This window comes from Phaseolus vulgaris, chromosome 9 (genome assembly GCF_000499845.2).
Source record: "Phaseolus vulgaris cultivar G19833 chromosome 9, P. vulgaris v2.0, whole genome shotgun sequence".
Taxonomy (NCBI): domain Eukaryota; kingdom Viridiplantae; phylum Streptophyta; class Magnoliopsida; order Fabales; family Fabaceae; genus Phaseolus; species Phaseolus vulgaris.
This window is the reverse complement of record NC_023751.2, coordinates 3,196,209-3,220,240: the sequence shown is the minus strand read 5'-3', so window position 1 is coordinate 3,220,240 and position 24,032 is coordinate 3,196,209. Positions and strand designations below refer to the sequence as shown.

Here is a 24,032-nt window from a genome sequence, read left to right as displayed (position 1 = left end):
CTTCTATCCATTTTGTGAAATAGTCAACCACAACAATCATAAACTTCGTTTTCCCTCGACCTAAAGGAAATGGACCAAGAATATCCATTCCCCATTTGGCGAATGTCTAAGGGGAAGCAATTCCTTGTAACTCTTGGGATGGTATATGATTAAGACTTCCAAACTCTTGACACTTTTTACATGCTTTGACATATTGATTGCAATCTTCACGTACTGTTGCCCAGTAGTATCCAACACGACAAATTCTCGTTGTCATTGTTCGTGCGCCGCAATGCAGTCCAAAAATTCCTTCATGTAGCTCTCGGATCACATATTTGGCTTATTCTTGTGAAAGACATTTTAATAAGGGAGTTGAATATCCTCTTTTATACAACTCATCACCTATACAAACAAAGTTGGCGACTTTCCTTGTTATCTTAAGATCAATCTCAATGTCTTGCTCTTGATTCTTAATTACTTCAGTGTATACTTTGATCCAATCATCTTTTGTTGTTGTGATGGTTGAACAATATTCTATTCCAATTGTTGGATTGTTAAGAGTTTGTTGTATGATGGAATTGTGTTGAATCTGCCTTCGTTGACTTGCCAGTTTGGATAATGAATTTGCTTTTGAATTTTGTTCTCTCGGAATGTGCTTGATTTCGACATTATTAAAGCATTGCATAATGTTTAAAACTTTATGATAATACCTTAGTAACAATGGATCTTTTACCTAATACTCACCTTGTATATGGCCTACTGTAAGTTGAAAATCACTTTTACATATGACGTTACTAGCTCCCATGTCTCTAGCCAAAAGTAATTCTGCAATTAGAGCTGTATATATGCCCTGGTTGTTTGAAGTTTTGAACTTGAGTCTCAAGGCCATCTCCAACTAAAAATTTCCCAGTCCTTCAAGTACTATTCATGCTCCGCTACCTTTCTTGTTGGACGATTTGTCGACATGTAAGGTCCATATTTCTTGTTGAGTTGTTGTCGGTAGTTGAATGATGAAGTCTGCAAGAGATTGTGCTTTGATTGCTCCTCTCGGTTAATACTTGATTTCAAACTCTGAAAGTTCCACTGACCATGCCACCATTCTACTCTCGGCTATCATGTTTTTTTATCTCAAAGAAGGTTTGCTCACATTAGTCATTCCACTTAAAAGTTTCATCTTTTCTTAATAACTTTACTACCGATTTTGTTCTCTTGGCAAGAATTGACAGGAATCTTGCTAAAGCATTCAATCTTCCAATTAACCTTTGCACCTCTTTCAAATTTGTTGGACTTCTCATTTTTGTTATTGTTTCACACTTGTCAGGATTTGCTTCAATACATCTATTGGTTAACATAAACCCTACAAACTTTCCACCTCTTACTCCAAAAACACACTTTTCAGGATTCAAGCGTATATTGTACTTTCTTATTCTTGCAAAAACTTCTTCAATATCTTTCACATGTTCTTCCACCATACATGATTTAACAATCATGTCATCATCATAAACCTCCATATTCCTCCCAATCTGCTCCTTAAACACCTTATCCATCAATCTTTGGTATGTAGCTCCCGCATTTTTCAAACCAAAAGGCATAACTTTGTAACAATAGTTATCCATTTCAGTAGTGAAAGTTGTTTTGGGTATATCAGGCCCATACATTTGTATCTGGTTATAACCGGAATAAGCATCTAAAAAACTCATCACTGCCTGGTCGAAAGCTCCATCAACCAATCTATCAATACTCAGAAATGGATATGAATCATTTGGACATGCTTTATTTAAGTTAGTATAATCAGTACACATTTCCCATTTGCTTTTTTAACAAGCACCACATTCGCTAACCACGTTGTATATTGAGCTTCCTGAATAAAATCAGCTTGTAATAACTTCTCAGTTTCTTCAAAAGCTACCTTTCGCCTCTCTTCCCCCAATTTCCTTCTTTTTTGTGCTACCAGCTTCGCTTCTCGATAAACAAATAACTTGTGAGAAATGACATCAGGGTCTATTTCTGACATGTCGATTGTCTTCCATGCAAACAAATCTTTATTTCTTCTTCATATTGCAATCAATCTACTCGCCAATTCTTCAGGTAGACTTCCACCTATAGACGTCGTCTCTTCTTTTGGTTTCCACCTTTCCCCATAATTCATTCTTGGATCTAAGTCTATCATAGCCATCATGTTCCTGCTATCCTCTATATTTGTTGTTGTTCTTGAATTTTTCATTTTCAATCCTGCCGCATAACATTCTCGGGCGACTCTCTGATCAACATAAATATTTGATATCTCACCATTCTCAGTTGGAAATTTCATGGCCAAGTGTGGTGTCGACATTATAGCCCCTAATTTGTTCAACTAAGTACCTAATTTTAATCTTCTTTGTTGCATTTCTTCTCCCAAATGTTGTTGTTAAATCAATGTATCCTTTCGTATCCACCCTCTATCCTGAGAATCCAACTATTTGTTCCCGAAAAAGCACCATATCTTCTTCCTTCAAATGTAACTTGCGAAAGGTTTCCCAAAATAATATATCCATTGAACTACCTTGATCGACAAGAGTCTTCATAACGACATACTTTGCAATTTCTACTGTTATCACCGTTGGTTTGTCATGATCAGGATCAATCTCTTGGAAATCTTCACCAGTAAAAAGTATAGGTGGCAAAGTAAACTTTTTAAAAACATGGTTAACCATTCTAGCATTTCTCCAATGTTGCTTCCTTGCAGATGAGGACTCTCTTCCAAAAAAACCTACAGAGTTCGTATTAATGAAACCTCTAACAGGTCTTCCCATACTTCTTTCTCTACTTCTTATCGGCTGAAAACTATGATAACTTCTTTCGTTTCTTTCCTCCATTCTTCCTTCTCTTCTTTCGCCTCTTCTATCTATCCTCCTGTTATCTCTCCTTTTGAATCGTTCCTCCCTCCTTTCCCCAAGTTCTCTACCTCTCGGCTCTTTTTCTGGACTTCGTATCATTCTTATATCTTCGTCCTTAACAAAACGCCTCAACTGCCCAGCTTGGATTAATTCTTCAATTCTATCCTTCAAAGCTACACATTCTTCTGTATGATGACCATGGTTCTTAAGATATTCACAATGTTTACTATGATCTGCTCTTTTTGGGGTTCTTGTCTTCCTTGGTGTTGGGATTATCTTTGCTACCATTGCCTCTTGTAAATTCTCGCTCTATTTGTACTCAATGGTTTATATTGTTGGAACTTTCGGCTTCGAAATTCTTCTCTTCCTTTTCTAGATAAGTGTCCTCCTTCCTTCTTGGGTACCCTCTTATTGCCTCCATCTGCCTTTGCCTGATTGCGAAATTCTCTCAACTCTTCCATCTGCATAAACTTTGATGCTCGTTGTCTTAATTCATTAAGATTAGTTGCTGGCTTTTTGCAAAGACTATCGGCAAATGGTACCGGTTTTAGCGTGGTAATCATGTGATGCATTGTGACTTCCGGACTGAGATTGCGGATACTCAGTGCCACCTTTCCAAATCGCTCCATAAATGTTCTTAAAGATTCACCCCTTTCCTGCCTTATGTTTACCAATGCAATTGATGTTAAGTGATGTGGCCGGCTTGTTGCAAACTTTGCTCCAAACTTCTCTACCAAGGTATCAAAACAATCAATACATAGCGGTGGTAGCGGGGTGAACCAACTTAAAGGTGCTCCTTTCAGGGTTGTTGGAAACACTCGACACATAACAACATCATTCCACGTGTACAAACTAATATGAGTTGTGTAAACTGCAATATGCTCATCGGAATTTGTTCTCCCATCGTACTTGTCTATAATCAAATTCTTCCAATTTTCAGGCAATGGAGTTTCCACAATAATATCAGAAAATGGATGTTTTCTAACAGACAATACAACACATATAACAGAGGTTTCTGGCAATCTATTTCTTGTTGCTTACTCTTTCATGGGTTTGCATTCTCGGTTGAACAGTTTCAAACGATGAGTTTAAAATTGTCTCTTCATTGAACTTCTGTTTCATGTAGGCGTTCTTTGCTCTCAGCATGCTTAACTCCTCTTCATTGTTTCTTTAGTGTTTCGAGTTCTCTTTGCAACTCTCTCGGCTTAACTATCGACATCGTATTTAGATCAACTTCTTGTTCCATGTTCTGCTTTCTTCCTTCACTCATCTTCTTGCCCCCTTCAACAAACTTGTTTCTCAACCCCACGGTGGGCACCAAAATGTTCTTGCAAAGGGCCAAGAAATTATTCTCCTTTTCAGCAAAATGTGTTGACTTCTCAGACTCTTTGGGCTTTTCAGTCTCTATTCTCGGGTTGGGCTTTTGGTCCACTTCTCGATTTGTGTTGTTGGTCCACTTCCCGGGTTGGGCTGTTGGTCCACATCTTTAACTTTAGGTTGAGCTAAATAGTATGACAAACTCACTTGATTGGGCTGGATCTACTGAATCTCTCGGCTTCTCCTCTCACGGTTGGGTGTGTGTACCTGCAAGACGCTCCAATGCCAAAGTCAGAATCTGTTTTATATAATTATCAGATAAATTCGCTTTACATGCCTCTTAAATTGATGACCTATTTATAATGTTCTCTTATCGAACTCATAACCTAATTGAGTTTTTCTTTTTGTACCTAACATTTTTTAAACACACACATGTTAATTTGGGTCATATTATTACGGGTTTTGCTACAGTAACTAATTAAAATTTTATTTATTTATATTTTTTACACTCAACCTTTCGACTTGACCTTTTGACCTAGCAATAAAAAAGGAATATAAATATGAAGTTATTTACATTTTTATTTATTATTTTAATTATCTATAATTATTACATCATAATAAAAAATGCAAATAATAGATTATATAGTCGTATAATGTAATAACATAATTAATTATGTATATGTTTAACTTTCAACACATTTTTTTTATAAAATTGGAATCGAAAATAAACACATTTATCTATCCACATTCATAATATTTCTATTGATGCAAATGAAAAATATTTTTGTTTATATACAAAATTAATATTTAAAAACAGGAATAGTTAATTCTTCACATTCCATTATATTTCATATAAGAACATTTTTAAAAAAAAAGTCATATTCAAATAATAATTTTGACATTTGATTTTTATAAAAGAAAATCATTGAAATATACTGATATTATATTATATACACTTTAAAATAAACTTTTAAGAATAAAACTATTAATTTTATTTTAAAAATAACTATTCTTTTAAGAAGTTTTAAAAAATTACTAATATGAAAGTTTTATAAAACTTATGTACTCAAATAAAAATTACAATAAAGTTAAAAAAAATGATGTTATGATTAAAATTTTGAATTTTGAATATTTTATGAACTAAACATAAGTTTAAAGAGTACCAACTTTAAACCTCAAACTTCCGCTCTTTTGAGTTCAACGGACAAAAACTATGGATCCCAACACTTCGCCACCGTGCCCCGGCACAATCACCGTTCGCCGGAACCCTCCCCGGAGAGCTCGCGCCACTCCCAAAATGACGCCGAAAAGCTTCGACTTACCCGAAATATCGTCATTTCCAAACGACGACGTTTTGCCGGCACAAACGCAACAAAACCCCTCGACGTCACCGGAGAACGAAAACTTAAAGGTTTTTCTCCGAATTCGACCTCTTTCCTCTTCGCCCATTCAGGCTCCTCGCGTGATAGGTAAGAGCGCGTGGCCTAAGAACCCCGCGAAAAAGAACGTGCCCGTGGCGGGGGCTAAAGTTTCGAAGAGCAAGAACTCCACCGCGTGTATAACGGTTAATGACTCACAGTCAGTGACGTTATCAACTCCCGTTAGCTGGCATGAATCGAAGCGAATCAAATCGGAGACTTACGGAGGCTTCTCGCACGTTTTCTCTTCGGACTCATCTCAGGTAGCAATGTTCTCTCCATTTTCAGTTTTTCGTCATTGGCGTTTTTTCTTCTTCTTTCCCTTTGCTAACTATAGCAGTGTGATGGAGAATTTAGTTTCAAGTGTATGAGAGAATGGTGAAACCTTTGGTGGAGGAGTTTCTTGGGGGTAAAAGTGGAATGCTTGCTGCATTGGGACCTAGTGGGTCTGGGAAGACTCACACCGTGTTTGGAACCCCTAGGGATCCTGGAATGGTACCTCTTGCCCTACGCCATATTTTTGAGGACGCTGAGCCACATGCCAAACAAACATCTAGGTATTGTGCCTTGTATTTGGTTACAGTAAATTGATGTTAAGCGTGATATTTGAAAGCAATAGATATCTAACTGCTGTGGGATACAATGGAACGCGGATTCGAGATCCACATATAAACTGAAGTTGCTTTGAATAACTTCTATTCTTTCCCAACGTAGATCAAAAGCACTAAACACCAAATCAAACACACACTAAGTTCCTGTTTGGGTTTACGTTGAGTTATCCAAATTACATTGAAATGTTAGGTAACGAGATATTACGCAAATGATCACATGTTTGGTTGTGTCCAGAATTATTTTTGAGTAGAAGCAACTTTAACTCACTTTTGTAATTTATATTTCGTTTTACTCTGAATTTGGTATTACTTATGCATGAATTGCTTCACTCCAAAATCAATTTCATTCAAAATCAAATTTGCAAATACTGACCCACACACACTAAACTTATGTAATGGGTAAACTTTGATAGCACAACATTATTATCACTGTCAACACAAACATGGTAGTACAGTGTCAAGATTTAGAGTTTGAAGAACAGTCTGCAACATTGGTTGAGTTTGTTATTTGATTGAATAAAATGCCAATTTTGTGCCTATGTGTAATCTGCAGAACCTTTTACATGTCAATATTTGAGATATGTTCTGAACGGGGTAAAGCAGAGAAACTGTTTGATTTGTTATCAGATGGAGGTGAAATAAGCATGCATCAATCTACTGTGAAGGGATTGAAAGAGGTATAAAGCTACTTCTGTGTATTTGCTTTTCCCAGCTGTGTGTAATATGGTTGGTGTTGATTTTATGTTTGTTGTGCTTGTCTGAACAGGTTCCCATCTCTAACACGGAACAGGCAGAGTCCTTGATTGCACAAGCAGCGCTTAAACGTGCTACTGCAATGACAAACACTAACAGTCAGTCGAGGTAGGATGTTACATAGGGATGTCGGAATGTCTTGTCCTTCTCTAAAAACTATAAAAATAAAAGAGGAATGCTAAAAAAACACCTCTTCTAATGTTCTTTGTATCATAAGTTAAAATGTATTAAAAACTATAAATTCACAAGTGAAACTATAAGAAGTTAGACCTATAAAATTTTGTGATTTCTAATAATAGTAGTGTTTCAAAGTATATTATAGAGACTTGGGTATTAGGGGTGTGATAATGTTGCTTAATTGGGTACTTAAGTCTTGAGATTTTATTTTCTAACAAACTAATCTTTTTGGGTTGAATTCTCCTCTTGTACCTAAGTCCTAATAATGGGTGCTTTATTTAGGTTCGGACTACGAAAAGGTTTATCTATAGGCTGAATTAAGGTGTAAACTAGATAATTGTATGAGTGAAGCTATCAAAAAGAGAAAAAAGTTACCATTTGGTTGGTTTGATAGGGTGAAAGCTGCATGATGTCAACTTTCATGGGCAATGCTATGATAGGGATTTTGGTATTATGGGATGCTTGAGTCCCACATGAGGTTAGGATGAGTATTTAAGTGCTTGGTCCCCCTCCCCAATAGTTACCTTAAATACCCATTATTTAAGGGTGAATTCTCCTACTACTTGGGTGCTTATCAATTGGTGTTGAAACTGATTGATAGTGTTTTGGAGAAGGCTACCTATGGAGGGTTGGTGGAGATTTTCGATCAACTAGAAAGTTGAGTGAAGTATCGTAGATTGAAAGTCGTTGAGAAGGGGTTGTACTATGTTAGGGGCTTGGGTACGATAGGATACTTAAGTCCCATATAATGAGATATTCCGTGAAGTATTTAAGCGTTTGGTTCTCCTATATTAATAGCTAGCTTATTAAGGTGAGTTCCCCAAGTACTTGTGTGCTTATCAATGTATTGCTAGCATTTCTAAAAGCAAAATGGCTTTGTTGTTGGCAACGTTTTCTTCCCATTATTAGATTGACATTAGGCAGAGATTGTTTGAACCATGCAATGAGTTATTTTGTTGGAGGATATTGTATCTCTAGTAACTAGCTCAATGTGTGTAGGAGGAGACTTATGCTAGAATGGAAATATTTCTATCAAATCATGTAGCATGTTCACTAATGGGCCTGAACAAAGTGCCCCCCAAGTCGGAGAAGAAAAATAGATAGGGATAAAATGGGTAAGGAGAACACAATGGTTATGCAATATCATAACAAACTACATACATACCAAAAGGAGAGAGGAGAGAGAGATGTAGAAATCAGCTCAAGGGAGGGAGGATATAAGGAAGTGAAGGATGAGGAGGGAAGGAGGATTCACTTGGGATATTTTGGGGGTAGCTATTGCCAAAAGGCAAGTTCTAACTCTCTGGTTTTGATCTTATTGTTTGGTATTCTCTTTGTCGAGACTTATAACTAGATATTGATCCTTAAAATTTTACTTATATCCTGGAAGCATGATGGTTGCTACAAGAATGTGGAATCATTTAGAAAGTGTTGAAGGGAGGCTTGAAGGAGTGCACAATTTCGTTTAGGAAGAGTTCTGTCATAGATGAAAGAGATGAAGCAGACAATGATAGAGCAATTTGACACCACAATTAGGAAAGATAGGGTGGGTAAGGAAGGTGCAAGCAATGACAATGATGAACATTGGAGATAAGAAGGGAGAAGCAGGTGAAACAAGTAGAAGTGCCATACCTTAAAGGAGACAATCTGCATGGGTCAGTCACAATGGTTTGTGTATAAGGACGAAAATTGAACTCTTACCAATGGTGGGAACCACAGTGTTGTCAGCAATGTGGTCGATATTTTAACAAGCAATTCTTGGTCAGTTTCAGATGTTATCTTTGGAGAATCCATATGAAGTCTTGATGGGACTAAAGAAAAGGGACTCAATTATTGAGTATCAAGAGTAGTTTGAGTTACACTCAACTCTGTTGAGTTTCACGAACAAAGAATTCATGATCAAAGCTCTTCAAAATGGATTAAAAGATGAAATCAAAGTAGAAGTGAGGATGATTGGTTTGCGTGACTTGCACATTGTAATGGAGATGACATAGAAGATAAAGAAGAATTGACTATTGGATCACTCTAATAGACTCTTGGGTGTAGGAGTTGGGCCTAGTGACAATAAAACCCCATGGTTTAGAAAGAGGGTTAGGGCTCAAAAAGGGATAAGGACTGAATCCTCTCATTCCTACGGACAACGGATGTCCATTCGCCCATCTGTTGGAAGTCGAGTGAGATCCAAGGAAACAAGGAAGACAATGTTGAGAGTTCCAATTAGAGAAGGTTGAGCTCTAAGAAATTGATGGAGGAGGATGAAAAAGAGAAGAGACGACGAGGGTCGTGTTTTCATTGTGATGGGAAGATTAATTCGGGCCACATTTGTTGAAACAAGCAACTCCATGTAATTTTGGTTAGAGACGATGAGGATAGTATGGAAGAAGATCCTATGGATGACTGAGGTCCAACTGAATGTCAATTTATTGATGGCTTACCACAAATAACTCCTTGAAGCTATGGAGTATTAGAGCAGGGAAGAGAGTTATTTTTATGGTGGGCATGCCATAACTTTTTGTCCCCAGTTTTGGCGGAGCTTAAAATCCCAACAGAGGCATCAAAGGTGCATTTTTTTTTAAGTTGGAGGAGGTTAGTGGGTAGTCAAGGGGTGTGACAAAGGGTTGAATTGGGACTACCTAATTTGAAAGTGGTTTAGGATTATTTCTTGTTCGATTTAAGGTGGATGTGATTCTTGGGTATCAGGTGCAGCTCGATGGGCCTCCACTGAAACACTACTATCGGAGAAAAAAGCCACATAGGGATAAAATGGGAAGTAAGGAGGAGACAATGGTTATGCAGGATCATAAAAACTGCATATTTGGCAAAAGGAGAGAGGAGAGAGATGCGGAAATCAGCTCAAGGGAGTGAGGATATGAGGAAGTGGAGGGTGAGGGGGATTCATTTGGGATATTTTGGGGGTAGCTGTTTCCACAGGGTAGTTCCTTATTCTAAGGTTTTGGTCTTATTGTTTGACGTTTTCTGTTTCTTCTGAGACTTGTAGTGAGTGGTTGATGATCCCTGAAGTTTTTTACTTGAATTTCAATAAAAAAGAGTTCCTATCATTAACCTTTTAGGATGCTAAACCATAGTTGATTTCATCCAGAAATGAGAAGAAAAGAAAAAGATTGACCATGAAGTGCAACTGAGAATTTATTCTGAATATTGAGCTGGATGTAGGAGGTAGTCCAGTTAAATTTTGTAGGATGGGTTACAAGTTGTTATACAAATCATAAATTGTTAGTAGCTTTGAGATTATGCAACCAATAATTTCATCTCAAGGTTTTTATTTTTCTTTTCTTTTGTACATGCAGCCGGTCACAGTGCATTATTAACATTCGTGATGCTCCCCCAAAATGTAAAGGGGCGGTCAATCCTAAGTCAAACAGTGCTGTTTTGACTATCATTGACCTTGCTGGGGCTGAAAGAGAAAAAAGAACAGGGAATCAGGTTCATTTTATTTTTTTCTTACTGTTATGAGCAAATAGGCTTGATTTGGGGCATTGTGTTTTCATTTTTGGAATATAATATAAATGATCTCTTAAATGTATCATTATCCTCTTTGCTGTCTTTCATAGAACAGATATATTATCTTTTTTAGCCGATAGCTTAGAGAAATTAATGAGCCTGCATATTCTATGAACCATGATTTTAGTGCTCCAATAAGAAATTGGTCTTGATTTCTATCAATTTTACTTCGAAGGTTTCATAATGTTTGAAAGTACAAGTCTGTACTAATTACTAGAGTGAAATTCTTCTGTGTCTGGATAAAGTTTAACATTAGAATCTCTAATAGAAATGCAAAGCCTCGTAATTATAATAGAATTGTGTACAAATTTCTAAAAACCAATCTGTCATCATTTCTTGAATCCAATTTGCAAGTTTTACTACAATTTTTTTAGTGGGGTTGATTGATCCTTCCAGTGAATCTGCATCTTCCTTGAGTAATATGGGTGGTTGCCATTGTATATATATGTGTGTATTAACTCCATCTCAGCCTTTTTTTGTGATGTTGTAGGGAGCAAGATTGCTTGAAAGCAATTTTATCAACAACACATTAATGGTGTTTGGCTTATGCTTAAGAGTATGTAGCCTATACTTCAAGCTATGAATCCAAGTTATTGTGCTTTTCGTAGCTAGAAAACATCTATTTATTTTTATACTACTATCAACGAATTTGGACAATTTGAATATATTTTCTCTTCTGCCTTTACATTCCTCTTACTTTATGAATTATTTTGTTGTTTTAAGTCGCTACTGGAGCACCAAAAGAATCCCAAGAAACCATTGCAGAAACACTTCCAAAGCTCCATGGTAATTTTTTTAATAATGTAATTTTTATTTTTTTATGTACTTTAGTTGTATCTGCTAATGTTATATCAACAAAAATAGGCTAAAAGATTATCATTTTCTCTGCTAAGGAATCTCTTTTAGACAATGAAATTGGGGGAGTTACTACTTCTAACAAATTTGCCTTTGTCTAACGCTAATGCAGTTAACCAAGTACCTGCGAGACTATTTGGAGGGCAAGAAGCGCATGTCCTTGGTATGTATATACTGCTTTCAAACTTCATTTTCTCCAAGCTGATCAAAGTTAAACTTACCTATATGGGGGTTGTCCTTTCATGAGAATCCTATGCATCTCTGGTATAAATTTGATTTTTTTTTTCTTCAAAATCATCAATTTTACTTATTCATTTTGTTAACTTTTACTTCTTGTATTCATAGATTTTAACAGCAAAACTTGGAGAAGAAGATTATCTCGATAATTCTTACTTACTTAGACAAGCTTCTCCTTACATGCAGATCAAGTGAACTTCTTCATTTTCATTGCATGATCTTACTTGGATTTCATGTTTGTCTCAGATTGATTTCTAAGTTTCTATAATTGTTCTGTTAGGTATAATGAAGTTGAACCATCAAATATAGTTCCCAAAAAAAGGCATTACCAAGCTTCATCAATAATGGATGATGCAAAACTATCACCTTTATCAGAAAATTTGAAGAGAATGAGACTTGTTAGTGAACATACTGAGCAGGTTTTCTTCTACATCCTAGCTTGACTCCTTGTTTAAAATAGAAGAGCTTGTTGAGATTGTCATAAAATTACTTATGAATATGTTGCACGTACATATAAGAAATGGTATGTGAATAGGTGGCATAAACATTATTTTATAGTGTATGACATTGACATTGGCCTCTTAGTATAAACAATTTTGCTATATAGAATAGGTTGTGAGGTTTTATGAAGTCGTGTGTTAAAAGACAATTTACATCTATGAATTGCCAGAAATCTGCATGAAAAATATTCAGGATTTTGTTAATGTGAATTTTTAAAATTAAGAATGTCTATGTAGTGGAGACAAAAAAGAAAGGGAATCAGATGTTAATTAAAGAAAAGGAGAAATGGGACTTGGGATATGGGAACATGTGGTGGAAAGTCATTGTTTTGCATTTAGATATACCTTGTGGTTTAACTAACAAGAATAAATTAACATTATGCACACAGAGGCTAAATAGATTACATAAAGGTCAGAACTCCATCTTTGTGTTAAATACCTTATGTTTGTCTGAAATTAAATAGTTCCTAGCATGGTGTGCTAATTATGATAAACTTTTGATCCTGACTGTTGATATACCCTGTATACTTTGTGTGTCCTTCACTTTAACCAATTTTGAAATTCGTTACCCTCAAAATGATCATTGTCTTCTCATTTATTTGTATGATCACAAGTTTTTTGTTAGGATGTTCCATTTGTGTAACCATCTTAATTGTAGATTATGGACTGAATAAATTTTGTTTTTATTTCAGTTTTACTTATTAATCCATTATAGATTTTTTTTTGTCCTCAGAACGATAAAAGAAATGTTGAAGAACGGGAAAACATTACAAAAGGTAGTACAGGACATTTGAAAACTGTGTAAAATTTATCTGTTCTGTTTTTTTCCCTTAACGGGAGGCTGCACAACAAAGTCAAGGGTAGCATAACCCAATGCATTTCCTATATATAGATCAATTTGAACATTGGACCTTCAAGATGGAGGAACCCAATGTTCAAACATCTGAGTGAGATTTAATTTTTTGCATTCTAAATCTAGGCAGTTCTTACATTGTTCTAATTTGGAAATTTTTTATCCTTTGGTCCGGTAATTATTACCAGTCCTGACTTTGATTTTGTGCAGACACTTCAGCACTCGGAAAATTAGATGCTAATAGTTCTGTCTCTTTCGAATCGGAGTTTGATAGGCAAGTCCCGAGTGAGAGAAGCCACATTATTATGCAGAATTTTGCAAAAGTTATATGGAATGTTCTGAAGCAATATAATTCCAAGTTGAAGGTAATAAGAAAAAGGAAGTATGTTTTTTTAAAGTGATCATTAATTTTTTTTTTCCTGATTCATTAGAGTGCTGTGACTGGTGTTTGTTGACAATCCATGTATCTGTACATAATGCATTTATTTATTCATAATCAGGTTGCAGAAATGGAAATAGAAAGTCTCAAAGAAAGCATTGGGAATGAAAAGACAAAATACTTGGAGATAGAAACACAGTTGAACGAGTTTAAGGCACGTTGTACTTGCTGCAAAGTAGGAAAAATAAAAAATGATCCTGAAGATAGTTCGTCAGTCAGTCTGGCTCAACCACATAATTCAGAGCAAGAGGTTGAGTGCAGTATTACAAAATTCCTGCTTTCTTGTATGAAAATTAGTGAGGTTTACATTATGCATTTATTTATTCATAATCAGGTTGCAGAAATGGAAATTGAAAGTCTCAAAGAAAGCATTGGGAATGAAAAGACAAAATACTTGGAGATAGAAACACAGTTGAACGAGTTTAAGGCATGTTGTACTTGCTGCAAAGTAGGAAAAATAAAAAATGATCCTGAAGATAGTTCGTCAGTCAGTCTGGCTCAACCACATAATTCAGAGCAAGAGGTTGAGTGCAGTATTACAAAATTCCTGCTTTCTTGTATGAAAATTAGTGAGGTTTACATATATGCAACTTCATTGCACGTTCACCTTAAATATGATGGTCAAGAGCTGATATTCTGTATGGGGTATAAGGTCACTGTATCAAATAACTACTGAGCATAAGGGGAAACTAGGCTGTCAGCTCTGGAAATTAGTTGCTCTTTAACTTCGCTATATGCAATGATTCTTTGCTTTTAGGATTTGGTAACTCCTTAGTGCAAGTGTCAATCTGCTCGAACTATATTTGTTGGTTCATTCGTGATTTGCTGTTTCGATAATAAATTTAGTTTGAGAAGGAGTATTGTTCATGTAGTTGAGGAAGTTGGGTTGACACGAAATAATTTCATGTAGTGCAACCTATGTTGAACCTAATAATTGGCTAACCTGTTTTGCCAACTCTTACCTCTAACATGTAGTTGTTGCTCAGTCATGGTTTAATGTTTTGTTAGCAGGTTAATTTAGGCTTCACTTAATTAAATTAACACAATTATACCACTAAAATCATCCCATCTAATGGGTGAATTGGCCTAAATGTAGTTTGTGGATATTATATGAAATGATTCACTCACTAGATTTTTTCTAAATCCGAAAAATATGTCCAAACTTTAGTCAGATTGCAATGTTATATGTAATTGGTTCCTTTCTTTCCAGGAAACATTTCACGCAGAGTCCTCATTTTTGGCTAGAGTTGACCAGTCTGATGAAGAGGGGCTAGTGCTCAGTACTTCCTGTACGCTGTTAGATTCTGAAAACACAGATAGGTTAGTATTTTTATGAACAGTGTGATCTTTCAAATGTAGCTCCCGGTTATCTTTCTTGGATTTGGAGTTTTGACAAATATGCTTGTTCCTAATTTCTACCTGGTGTAATAATATAGGGAGACTTTGTCCTTGTCAAAACCAGAGCATCATAGTGCTTTGAAGGTTGATGATGGGAGCAAGATACTTAGCGTGAGTTGACTCTTCCATTTGTTTAATTCTTGCATGTGTCTATTTTCTTGTTTTGATTTATTGAAGGAGAAATGAACTGTTGATTTGCTTGAATTGTTGTTTCCATATGTCAGGTCTTGTTAGTTAAATGATGAACCATGCTTTAGCTTGAGAATGATCCTTCATATAGTTAAGGAATTCAGGTTGACATATGTTAGCTTGAAGCAGTTGATAGATTAACATGTTTTCCAAATCCTACTTTCCTCTAACATATAGTGGTTGCTATTATCAGCTAAATTAGGCTCAATGTCTTATTAAATATATTTTTGGGTTTTCGGTTTAATGTCTTGTTATCAGTTAAATTAGGCTTCAGCAGATCAGAATAAAACTGTTATACTGCTTGAGGTACCTCATCTCATGTGTGAATTAACTTAACTATCATGGTTTGTGTATTTATGGCGGGAGAAGGTTCATCCGCTAGTTCTTTCTTGAAACTATATGTAAGCTGTATTCTGATTGCAAGTGACCATGCATTTGGTGTGATTTTTCATTCTTTCTGGGAATCAACTGATGCACAGTCATCGTCTAAGGCTAGACTTGACCAGTCCGATGAACAGCCTACAGTTGGTACTTCCTGTACACAGCTAGATGCGGAAGTGTCAGATAGGTTAGTATTATGAAGACTGATGAGCCCATGCATTTTTTTTCTTGGCTTTGAACTAATACACTGATTCCTTAACGCTTGCCTGTTGTAATGGCATAGGAAAATTTCAACCTCCTTGCTAAAAGCTGGGGACAATAATGCTTTGGAGGTTGAGGCTGTGTGTATCATATCGAGTGTAAGTTGACATTCTATATGTTAATGAGCCAGTTCGCTTAACTTTACAATTTACTTGGAGGATCACCCGTATTAATTCTCTCTTGAAAATATTTGGTTGTCCATTCCCTCTAGGAATCATTTGATGCGCTGTCACTGTCTGAGGTTAGAGTTGATCAGTCAGATGAAGAGCTTACACTTGGTACTTCCGGTAGACAGTTAGATTCTGAAAAGTCGGATAGGTTAGTATTACGAAGAATGATTAGCTCATATTTTTTTTTATTGGTTGTGAACTAATATACTTTCTCATTGATCCTTGCTTGTTGTGATGTTACAGGGAAATTTCAATCTCTTTGTCAAAAGCAGAGGATCATATTGCTTTGGAGGTTGAGGCTGTGCGCAAGATACCAAGTGTAAGTTGAAATTCTTTTATGTTGATGGGTATTTGAGTCAATTTGCCTTAGTTTACATGTTGCTTCATTGAAGGATGGATTGTGCCTTAACTGAGTTCAAATTTTAACAGTTCAATAATTAACTAGGGTTCAGAATGAGTGTGCATGTAGTTCAGGAAATCAGGTTGACATGAAATAAACTCAGCTAAAGAGAAAGCTAGGTTAGCTTGATCTCTTAGTGTATTGTTAGTAAGTACTACTCATTAATTTGAATGCACAAGTTGAATTCAACAAGGATCAAACAAAAAATTAGTTTGTCACAAAGGTGTGGTTATCATAGTTTAAATGCTTAATTAAAGGTTCACGAATATATATATTGATCAAAGAACCTACATTTTGGTAAGTGATATTTTATATAGAGTCTAATTATGATTATAACGGAAATGAAAATTGGGTGAGGATGGAGGGACTAAATATGCTTCTATTGTTCATCCAATTATGGCTTTCAACTTTACTTTTTGAGTGATAAATCAGCCTTTGAAATTATAGCTATCAGTCAATTTGGTGTCAAAAATTACAAAAAGTTCACATTTGTTCCTGAAATTATCAAATAATGGTCATTTTACTCCATGAAATTACAAACTAAAACAAATGGACTCTTGGTAATTATAAAATTAAATTGAATGGTGCAAATAATTTTATGAACTAAATTTATGTACTATTCTTTTTTGAATGGAAATTTAAAAAAAAAAAAGGACACTGCAGAATTGACCTAGACTGATGAAAAAACCAATGTTTTTAAATTATTAAGCCTGGGAAATTGTTTAGAAGGATTTTTCAACAACTATTTCAACCAAAGAATGTGGTGAATTTTTAGAAAAAAGATGCATAACGGGTTTCTGCCATATAAATAAAATTGATAAAATAGTCATTAAGAGATGGACAAATGGTTCTACCAATGCTCTATAAACAACCATTGTGCATATTAATTGAACATGAAAATCTTACATGACATTTATTTCGCCTTTTAGAAATTGTTCGTTTCGTCATCATCAACAGAAGATGAAAATTTGGATCCTTCGTCACCCAAAGATGCTTCATCCACTAAAACAGACAACCCTGTGGGTGATCCACGTGATAAGATTGGTGTGGATATCTCTCGCAAACCTCCTAAGCCAAAAAGGTCCGTGGTGTATTTATGGTAGAAGAGTATCCAGTGGTGTTTAACACTTTAAACCTTGTACATTCTGTTTTTCCTCAGCATTAACGAATATTTTGTTTTTTGTGCTTGTCGAAAGCAGGACACTTATGCCCTCCTCTTCCATGTTATCAAGGGACTTGAGTACCTTTGATCTCTGTGACGAATCTGAGAAATTAAAGGTACCATATACAATTTAATATTTGAATTTGGGTCACTTAAGTTTCAAATAGAGTGCACACGTACGAGATTACAAGCCTTTGTATTATGTTAAAAAGTTCGAGAAAGGACAGTGAATTAGGAGTAAACACACAACACTGTTATGCATTTGCAGGGGAATCGGGGCACAAGGAAGTTAGCTGCACATGAACCTCAAAGATCGAATGGAAGCATCTCTCTGCTCCATTTGCTGCAACTTAGAAAAGGCAATCTTCATGGCTAGCTTAGCCATTTAACCAAGAAAAAAAAGTGAGGGGTAGATCATAGATATGTTTGAGTTCTTGTTGTGCAGTGTGTCGACTTGCCACTCTAGAATGTACCTTCTGTCTTGTGTTGCAGTTACCCAATTTATTGGAGTTCGTTGCTTACTGCTGACAAGTTGGTTGTTTCCTATTAAATTTTTTTTCTTTTACAGTGATGATAACGAGGAACAAACCAAAATCCTCGTGTATAAGTGTATAAGCTGTGTGTATATATGACGTCTCATTCGTTTGTCATTCGTCCATGATTATGTATTTATGCTTCCTTTGAATTAAGGAAATAATTTGAGAGAGTAAAAGTGAGAGGAAATAAGGTTGTTTGAACTAAGGAAAATAGAGTAATAAGTGAAGAGGAAGTTTATGAAAATTTGTGAGTGATGTGATAGAAAGTTATATTTTTTATTATTTTAGTTATTTAATATTTCATTAAATATTAATTAATAATATAAAAATATAATATATATTTAATATAATAATTATAAACATAAATTAGAGTTAAAATAATTTTTAAATTAAAAAATATATATTATAAAACCTTAATAAATAAATAAAATAAAATTTCAAAGTAGAAGTATATTCAAATTTAATTATTTTTATTTATTTATTATTTTAATATTTTTATTCTATTATAAATTTAATTATTATATATTTTAAATATTTATTATTTTTAAAATAAAAGATAGTACTTGTTACATTTTATTTAATGATAATAAATTAACTTTATAAATTATTTAAAAATGCAACTTTCTTTGCATCTTAGAAGGGAAATTTTGAAGTCCTTTTCTGTAATATTTTATCTCGTTTTTTGAAATTTCCATGTCTTTCTTTATTTGATAAGTTTCCGTCGTCAAAAACTAACATTGGGTTACTTCGTTCTCTTGAAGAAAAGTTTATTTGTTTTTCAGCAATTTTCTGAAAACCAAGATACGAGAAATACCAATTTTTATTTTACCTAGAGCGTGTTACTGTAGAAAAACTAAATAGAGAAAGTGTGCACAAAATTAAACAGAGACTATTAATAACCGTTGTAGAAAAAAAAAATCTACATTATAAGAAATTTAAAACAGTAAACTAAAACAGAAAAGACAAAATTATAACTAATAGAGCGAATAGAATTTGTAATGCTACTGTCAACATATGAATTAATTTAAAATCTTGAAATATTTTGAATTGTATCTATCATATATTTGCTCACTATTTTTAAATGTAAAAATTGTTTAAATATAATTGTGCAAGAGGATGGGAAACATATTTTGAATCGTATCTAACTTATTATGATTAAATATTTGATTGACTACTTAGAAAAGTTAACATTAATATTTCTTTTAAAGTCAGTAAGGTCAAGTATAAAGTATAAACCAAAAAATAACCATTTTTACATAAAGCTTACTCATTGAATAAAGAAAAATAAGAAAAATAAAATTCATTTCTTTTTAAACTAAAATGAACTTACGTGATTCAAAAATTAGATTTTGGAGAATCTAATAGAAAATACATATTTTTAAAATTATTTATAAGTTGGTTTTGCATATGAAGAAGTTAATTTTGCTGTCTTATTGTTTTTTCCTTGTAAAAATGGTTAAGAAATTTGTCGAATAAGGAAGAATTTTTCTTGTATAGTGCAAAAAACTTTATTCTATATTAATTTTTCCCTGTTGAAAGACACTTTCTTGTAAATAGAATACAATATTATCAAACTTCTATTACTGATTCCGCAGCAGAAGGAGCAGAGTGGTTTTTAAGGGTGAACGAATAATCTATCACATAAAAAATTATATACAACTATATAGGCTCTCAAAAGATAATTTTCCTATTATTTAATAAAGGTTCTATTTCTAGACTGTTTCTTCCTCCACCTTCATATCTTCTTCTGCCAATTTCATAGCCACTTTCATACACAACATGAAAATACGTTTTTGTCCTTCTTGTGTCATCCCCATAGAATAGTTTCCGGATTATGTAATTCGGAAACTCATTTAAAAAAAGACTTTCGGATCTTCTGCCACTTCCATACACAACATGAAAATACGTTTTTGTCCTTCTTGTGTCACCCCCATAGAATAGTTTCCGGATTATGTAATTCGGAAACTCATTTAAAAAAAGACTTCCGGATCTTCTGCCACTTCCATACACAACATGAAAATACATTTTTGTCCTTCTTGTGTCACCCCCATAGAATAGTTTCCGGATTATGTAATTCGGAAACTCATTTAAAAAAAGACTTTCGGATCTTCTGCCACTTCCATACACAACATGAAAATACGTTTTTGTCCTTCTTGTGTCACCCCTATAGAATAGTTTCCGGATTATGTAATTCGGAAACTCATTTAAAAAAGACTTCCGGATTACATAATCTGGAAGTTGAATAAGACTTTCGGATTATGTAATCTGGATAATAATCATGCATATGAAAAATGGCTTCCAGATTATGTAATCTGGAGAATAATCATGCATCTGAAAAATGGCTTCCGGATTATGTAATCCGGTAGCTAATTACAAATTTGAAAAATGACTTCCGAATTATGTAATCCAGAATATTATAAAGGGGCATTTTTGGAAATTCGAAAACTTATGGAGGTGAGAGAACAAGTTATGGAGGTGCAGGAAGAAACAGTCCTATTTCTAAGGAGTGAACAAGCCATTTTTGTTTTGTTTGTGGAACAAAGAGGACAGCACACTTAAGGCCCAAAAAGTGAAAGCACAAATGTAAATGGGTAATTACTTCCTGCACCCAACCAATTGCTTCCTGCACCCGATGAACTTTTTAAAACCCCATTATGCCCTTGTTTTATTTAACCTTTGCAGTTGAAGTTTTTGGACGTCCATATCCATAAAAGGAAAATGGCTTACGGATATCATCATCCAAAATAGGATTCTGCATTTCAGATGTACATATCCAAAAGTTAGATGTGTTTCGGATATAGGGATGTGGAAGTATATACACAACCTTTTGGACGAAGTCATCCGTAGCACATAAATCACTTCCGGATAAGAAAATCCGAAAGTCAAAAATCACTTCCGTATAAAAGTATCTGGAACGCACAGGGCATGTTAAAACCCACATTGTCTTCTTCGGTGACTTTGTTCTCAGTTGTTGTCAAACTCCCTCACATACAATGCCTCAAAGGAGAAATGCAAACGGAAGAATGGAAAAATGATGGTGGTTGTTGGATTGAGCGTGAAAACAAAAATGAAGGAGGCGGTGGCAGTTGTTGCATTGTTTGCAAAAATGAAGAGGGTTGGGTGTTGTGATTGGGTGCATGTTAGACTTAACCTAATTTCAATTTCATTAAGAACATTTTAGTATTTTTCAGTATTTTTCGCCTACACCATTGGATGTCTAAATTGATTGGGTGACAAGAGAAACAACCATGTAAATGTGAATGGGTCATAAAGAGACATCTAGTGTGTTTCTGTCTGCTAGTTTTATTGATAAATTATTTATTTCTATAAATTTGACTCTCCGTTAATAAAATGTTCTCCATCTTGTTAGAATTTCTAATATTTTTTATTTCTTCCAAAACTATAAACGTGTTATGAAAATTTTTAGTATTTAAAAGCTTTGTTTTTTACAAACATTTTGTTAAACACAGAAACACGAGTTGTAGCAATAGTATCTTTATGGCTGTGAGTGAAATAGAAGGAGGGAAAGTAGTGTTTCTATGATTACTGAAAGAGACATTCAGAAAACCCACAATTTTTGTCCTCTTCTCAACGCACATCAAAATAATCCATTCACAGTTTTCAATGATTACGATGCATAACTTCTATTCTTATTGGAAAAGAAAATGAAAAAAAAAACATAAATTCACTTTTACTTTCCATAACTTTATAAACATGCAGTTTTGATTCTCTTAAATATTTAAGTTTTATATTTAATAATACAATTTTTTAAAATTAAACAATTTAGTCCATGATTAATATGTAAATGAGTTGTTAATAGAGAATGTTCAACCTTTTTAACTCAACGAACAAATAAAAGTTTGGCAATGAGATTTTTAAAAATTATTAATTAGATCATTTCAAGTTTTATGTTAAAATTGTAATTTTTGAAATTTTTTATACTTTCAAATTCATGCAAATTTATATTGTCTTTTTAATTTGATTTTAATTAGATATAAATTCGATATAATGTTAAATTAACCAACAAAATTTAGCATTATAATTTAAGAATTCTTTTATAAAAGATAGTTAAGGTTTCTTTTAAAATAAAATACATTATATTTAATTTCCGATCCACATTATCGAAATTAATTTATTTTTTGTATGTCATAATTATTTTCTAACTAGTTAGTAAGGATTTTCTTAGTGAATATTATCAGTATGTCAAACATATTAATTTTAGATTTATGTGAATTAAGATTATTTTTAGTTAATGCTATTTGGTGTTTTTTCAACCAATATGCATTAAAGTTATTTGATGGAAAACATACCTCGAGATATTTCTCAATGTTAGTTGGAATTTTTTTTTATCAAAAGTTGGAGGATTACTTTTCATGCTTAATGTTGACTAAGGTTTCTTTGTTGATTTTAATATGAATTTATTTTTAGTTGAATAGTGTTATTTCTCTATCCATGTTAATTGAGAGTTTTCTTTGTCAATATAGATAAAGCTATCTTCTTTTTTACATATGTGAATTATATTTTTTCAATCGATTGTAATTATTTTTGGTCAAAATCTTCAATGATTGATTTTTTTATCCATGACTAATATGTTAACATTTGTTTCTTGACTATTTTTGTTCAACATTTCTTCTCTGTTTTGGTCAACATTAGCTAAGAGAATTTTTTAGTTTAAATTGATTGAAAAGTTAACAAATAAAATTTTTAGTCAATAAAAATAATCCCGATTGATGTCAAACATAAGTATTTGTAGTCGACGTAACCGAAAACAATTTCAGATATAACAATAAAAATAAATTTTGTTAATTCTAGTTGAATTTTTTTACAAAATTTAACTAAAAAATAACATCAATTAAAACTAACTAAAAAAGTATTTTTCAATTATTAACAATTATTTTAATATTTAAATAATTTTAGAAACCTCAAATATAAATATTGAATAATCTTGTATAATCACAAAACTATGTTAAAAAAAAGCCGAATTTACACTTTAAAACCACTTTAGAAAGTTTTATGTGTATTTTTTTAAGTTATAAAACACTTATTTGATAAAAAAACAATTTAAAAAAAAAATCTTCAAAAAAATTATTCTAGTGCCTTTTGTCAGTAATTTTTCACCCCTATTCTATTAATTGTTGGGGATTTGTAATTTGTTTCCTTATTATTTGTGTCTTATTGGTAATATGTTATTATTGTTGGTTTTGTGATGAAAATTTGGAGAGAATAAGTCAACATTATAACTTGAAGTTTTAAAACCCGACCTAAACCAGAAGGATGTAGCAACCAAATAGAAGACAACTACTTTTTATATGTTATGCATTATTGAAATGATTTCTTAAAAAAGAAAGAAATGAATGTTTTTTGAGAAAATAATTTGATTTTGGTCCATAATAAAAACGAGTGAATTGAGTGAAGAAAGGAAGATGCGATGCATGGGATGGGTGACAGAGACGTGAAGGGGACAATGTCTATATATCCTTTGATTTCTGCTTCTTCTCTTCCAAAACCCCTTCCTTCAAATTACTTCACTTTAATACCATCATTTTCTCTTTTTTATTATTTTTTTAATCATACCATCTTACACTGTTTAGGCTCAAACACATTCCATTTCCCTATACTCCATATTTTAAAAAAAAAAATCTGTACAAACTTCTAAAAAAAATGGAGTTCTTTAGAATACTTTCCTGGTTGTAAAGGTAAATGGTTGATGGTAAATTTTGTAATTATATGAAATATATTAACTATTTTATGAATTTATAATATTAGGAAGTGAATTTATTCAAGTTGCTTATAAAATGAGGTTTTCACTCATTTATATATTATAAAATATCCTAATTTATAGTTATTGTGGAATTTTCAATACATTTCTCACAACGAGGTTATCAACTCGTGCGTGAGATTATATATTATGGGTGGTTTGTAATTCCCGTAAAAAACCCCACCACCACTTCCTTTTCTCTCTTTTTTTTCATGTGGCTCTCTTTCTAAAGTTCCCCTC

At 33.5% G+C, this 24,032-nt stretch overlaps 2 protein-coding genes across 3 annotated transcripts; one reads left to right on the top strand and one right to left on the bottom strand.

Annotated features, from left to right (window-relative positions):
• Nucleotides 1–2,417: 2,417 nt before the first annotated feature.
• Nucleotides 2,418–4,001, bottom strand: LOC137820730 (uncharacterized). The gene is made up of 3 exons (XM_068624950.1): nt 3,937–4,001; nt 3,260–3,836; nt 2,418–3,164 (listed from the first exon to the last, which is right to left on the bottom strand). The coding sequence occupies exons 1-3, from the start codon at nt 3,999–4,001 to the stop codon at nt 2,418–2,420; spliced, it is 1,389 nt and encodes a 462-aa protein (XP_068481051.1).
• Nucleotides 4,002–5,331: 1,330 nt separating this feature from the next.
• LOC137821958 (kinesin-like protein KIN-6) lies at nt 5,332–18,148 on the top strand. 2 transcript variants are annotated; one of them, XM_068626782.1, is made up of 23 exons: nt 5,332–5,853; nt 5,948–6,147; nt 6,755–6,878; nt 6,968–7,062; nt 10,440–10,575; nt 11,144–11,209; nt 11,377–11,439; nt 11,621–11,671; nt 11,854–11,936; nt 12,026–12,164; nt 12,979–13,021; nt 13,309–13,463; nt 13,599–13,787; nt 13,872–14,060; nt 14,748–14,857; nt 14,974–15,046; nt 15,604–15,692; nt 15,789–15,864; nt 15,978–16,084; nt 16,180–16,255; nt 17,266–17,417; nt 17,536–17,614; nt 17,767–18,148. In XM_068626782.1, the coding sequence occupies exons 1-23, from the start codon at nt 5,386–5,388 to the stop codon at nt 17,872–17,874; spliced, it is 2,871 nt and encodes a 956-aa protein (XP_068482883.1). In that variant the 5' UTR covers nt 5,332–5,385; the 3' UTR covers nt 17,875–18,148. The 2 variants fall into 2 exon arrangements, with proteins under 2 accessions (XP_068482883.1, XP_068482882.1); XM_068626781.1 differs by having other exon boundaries at nt 5,346–5,853; nt 12,961–13,021.
• Nucleotides 18,149–24,032: the final 5,884 nt, after the last annotated feature.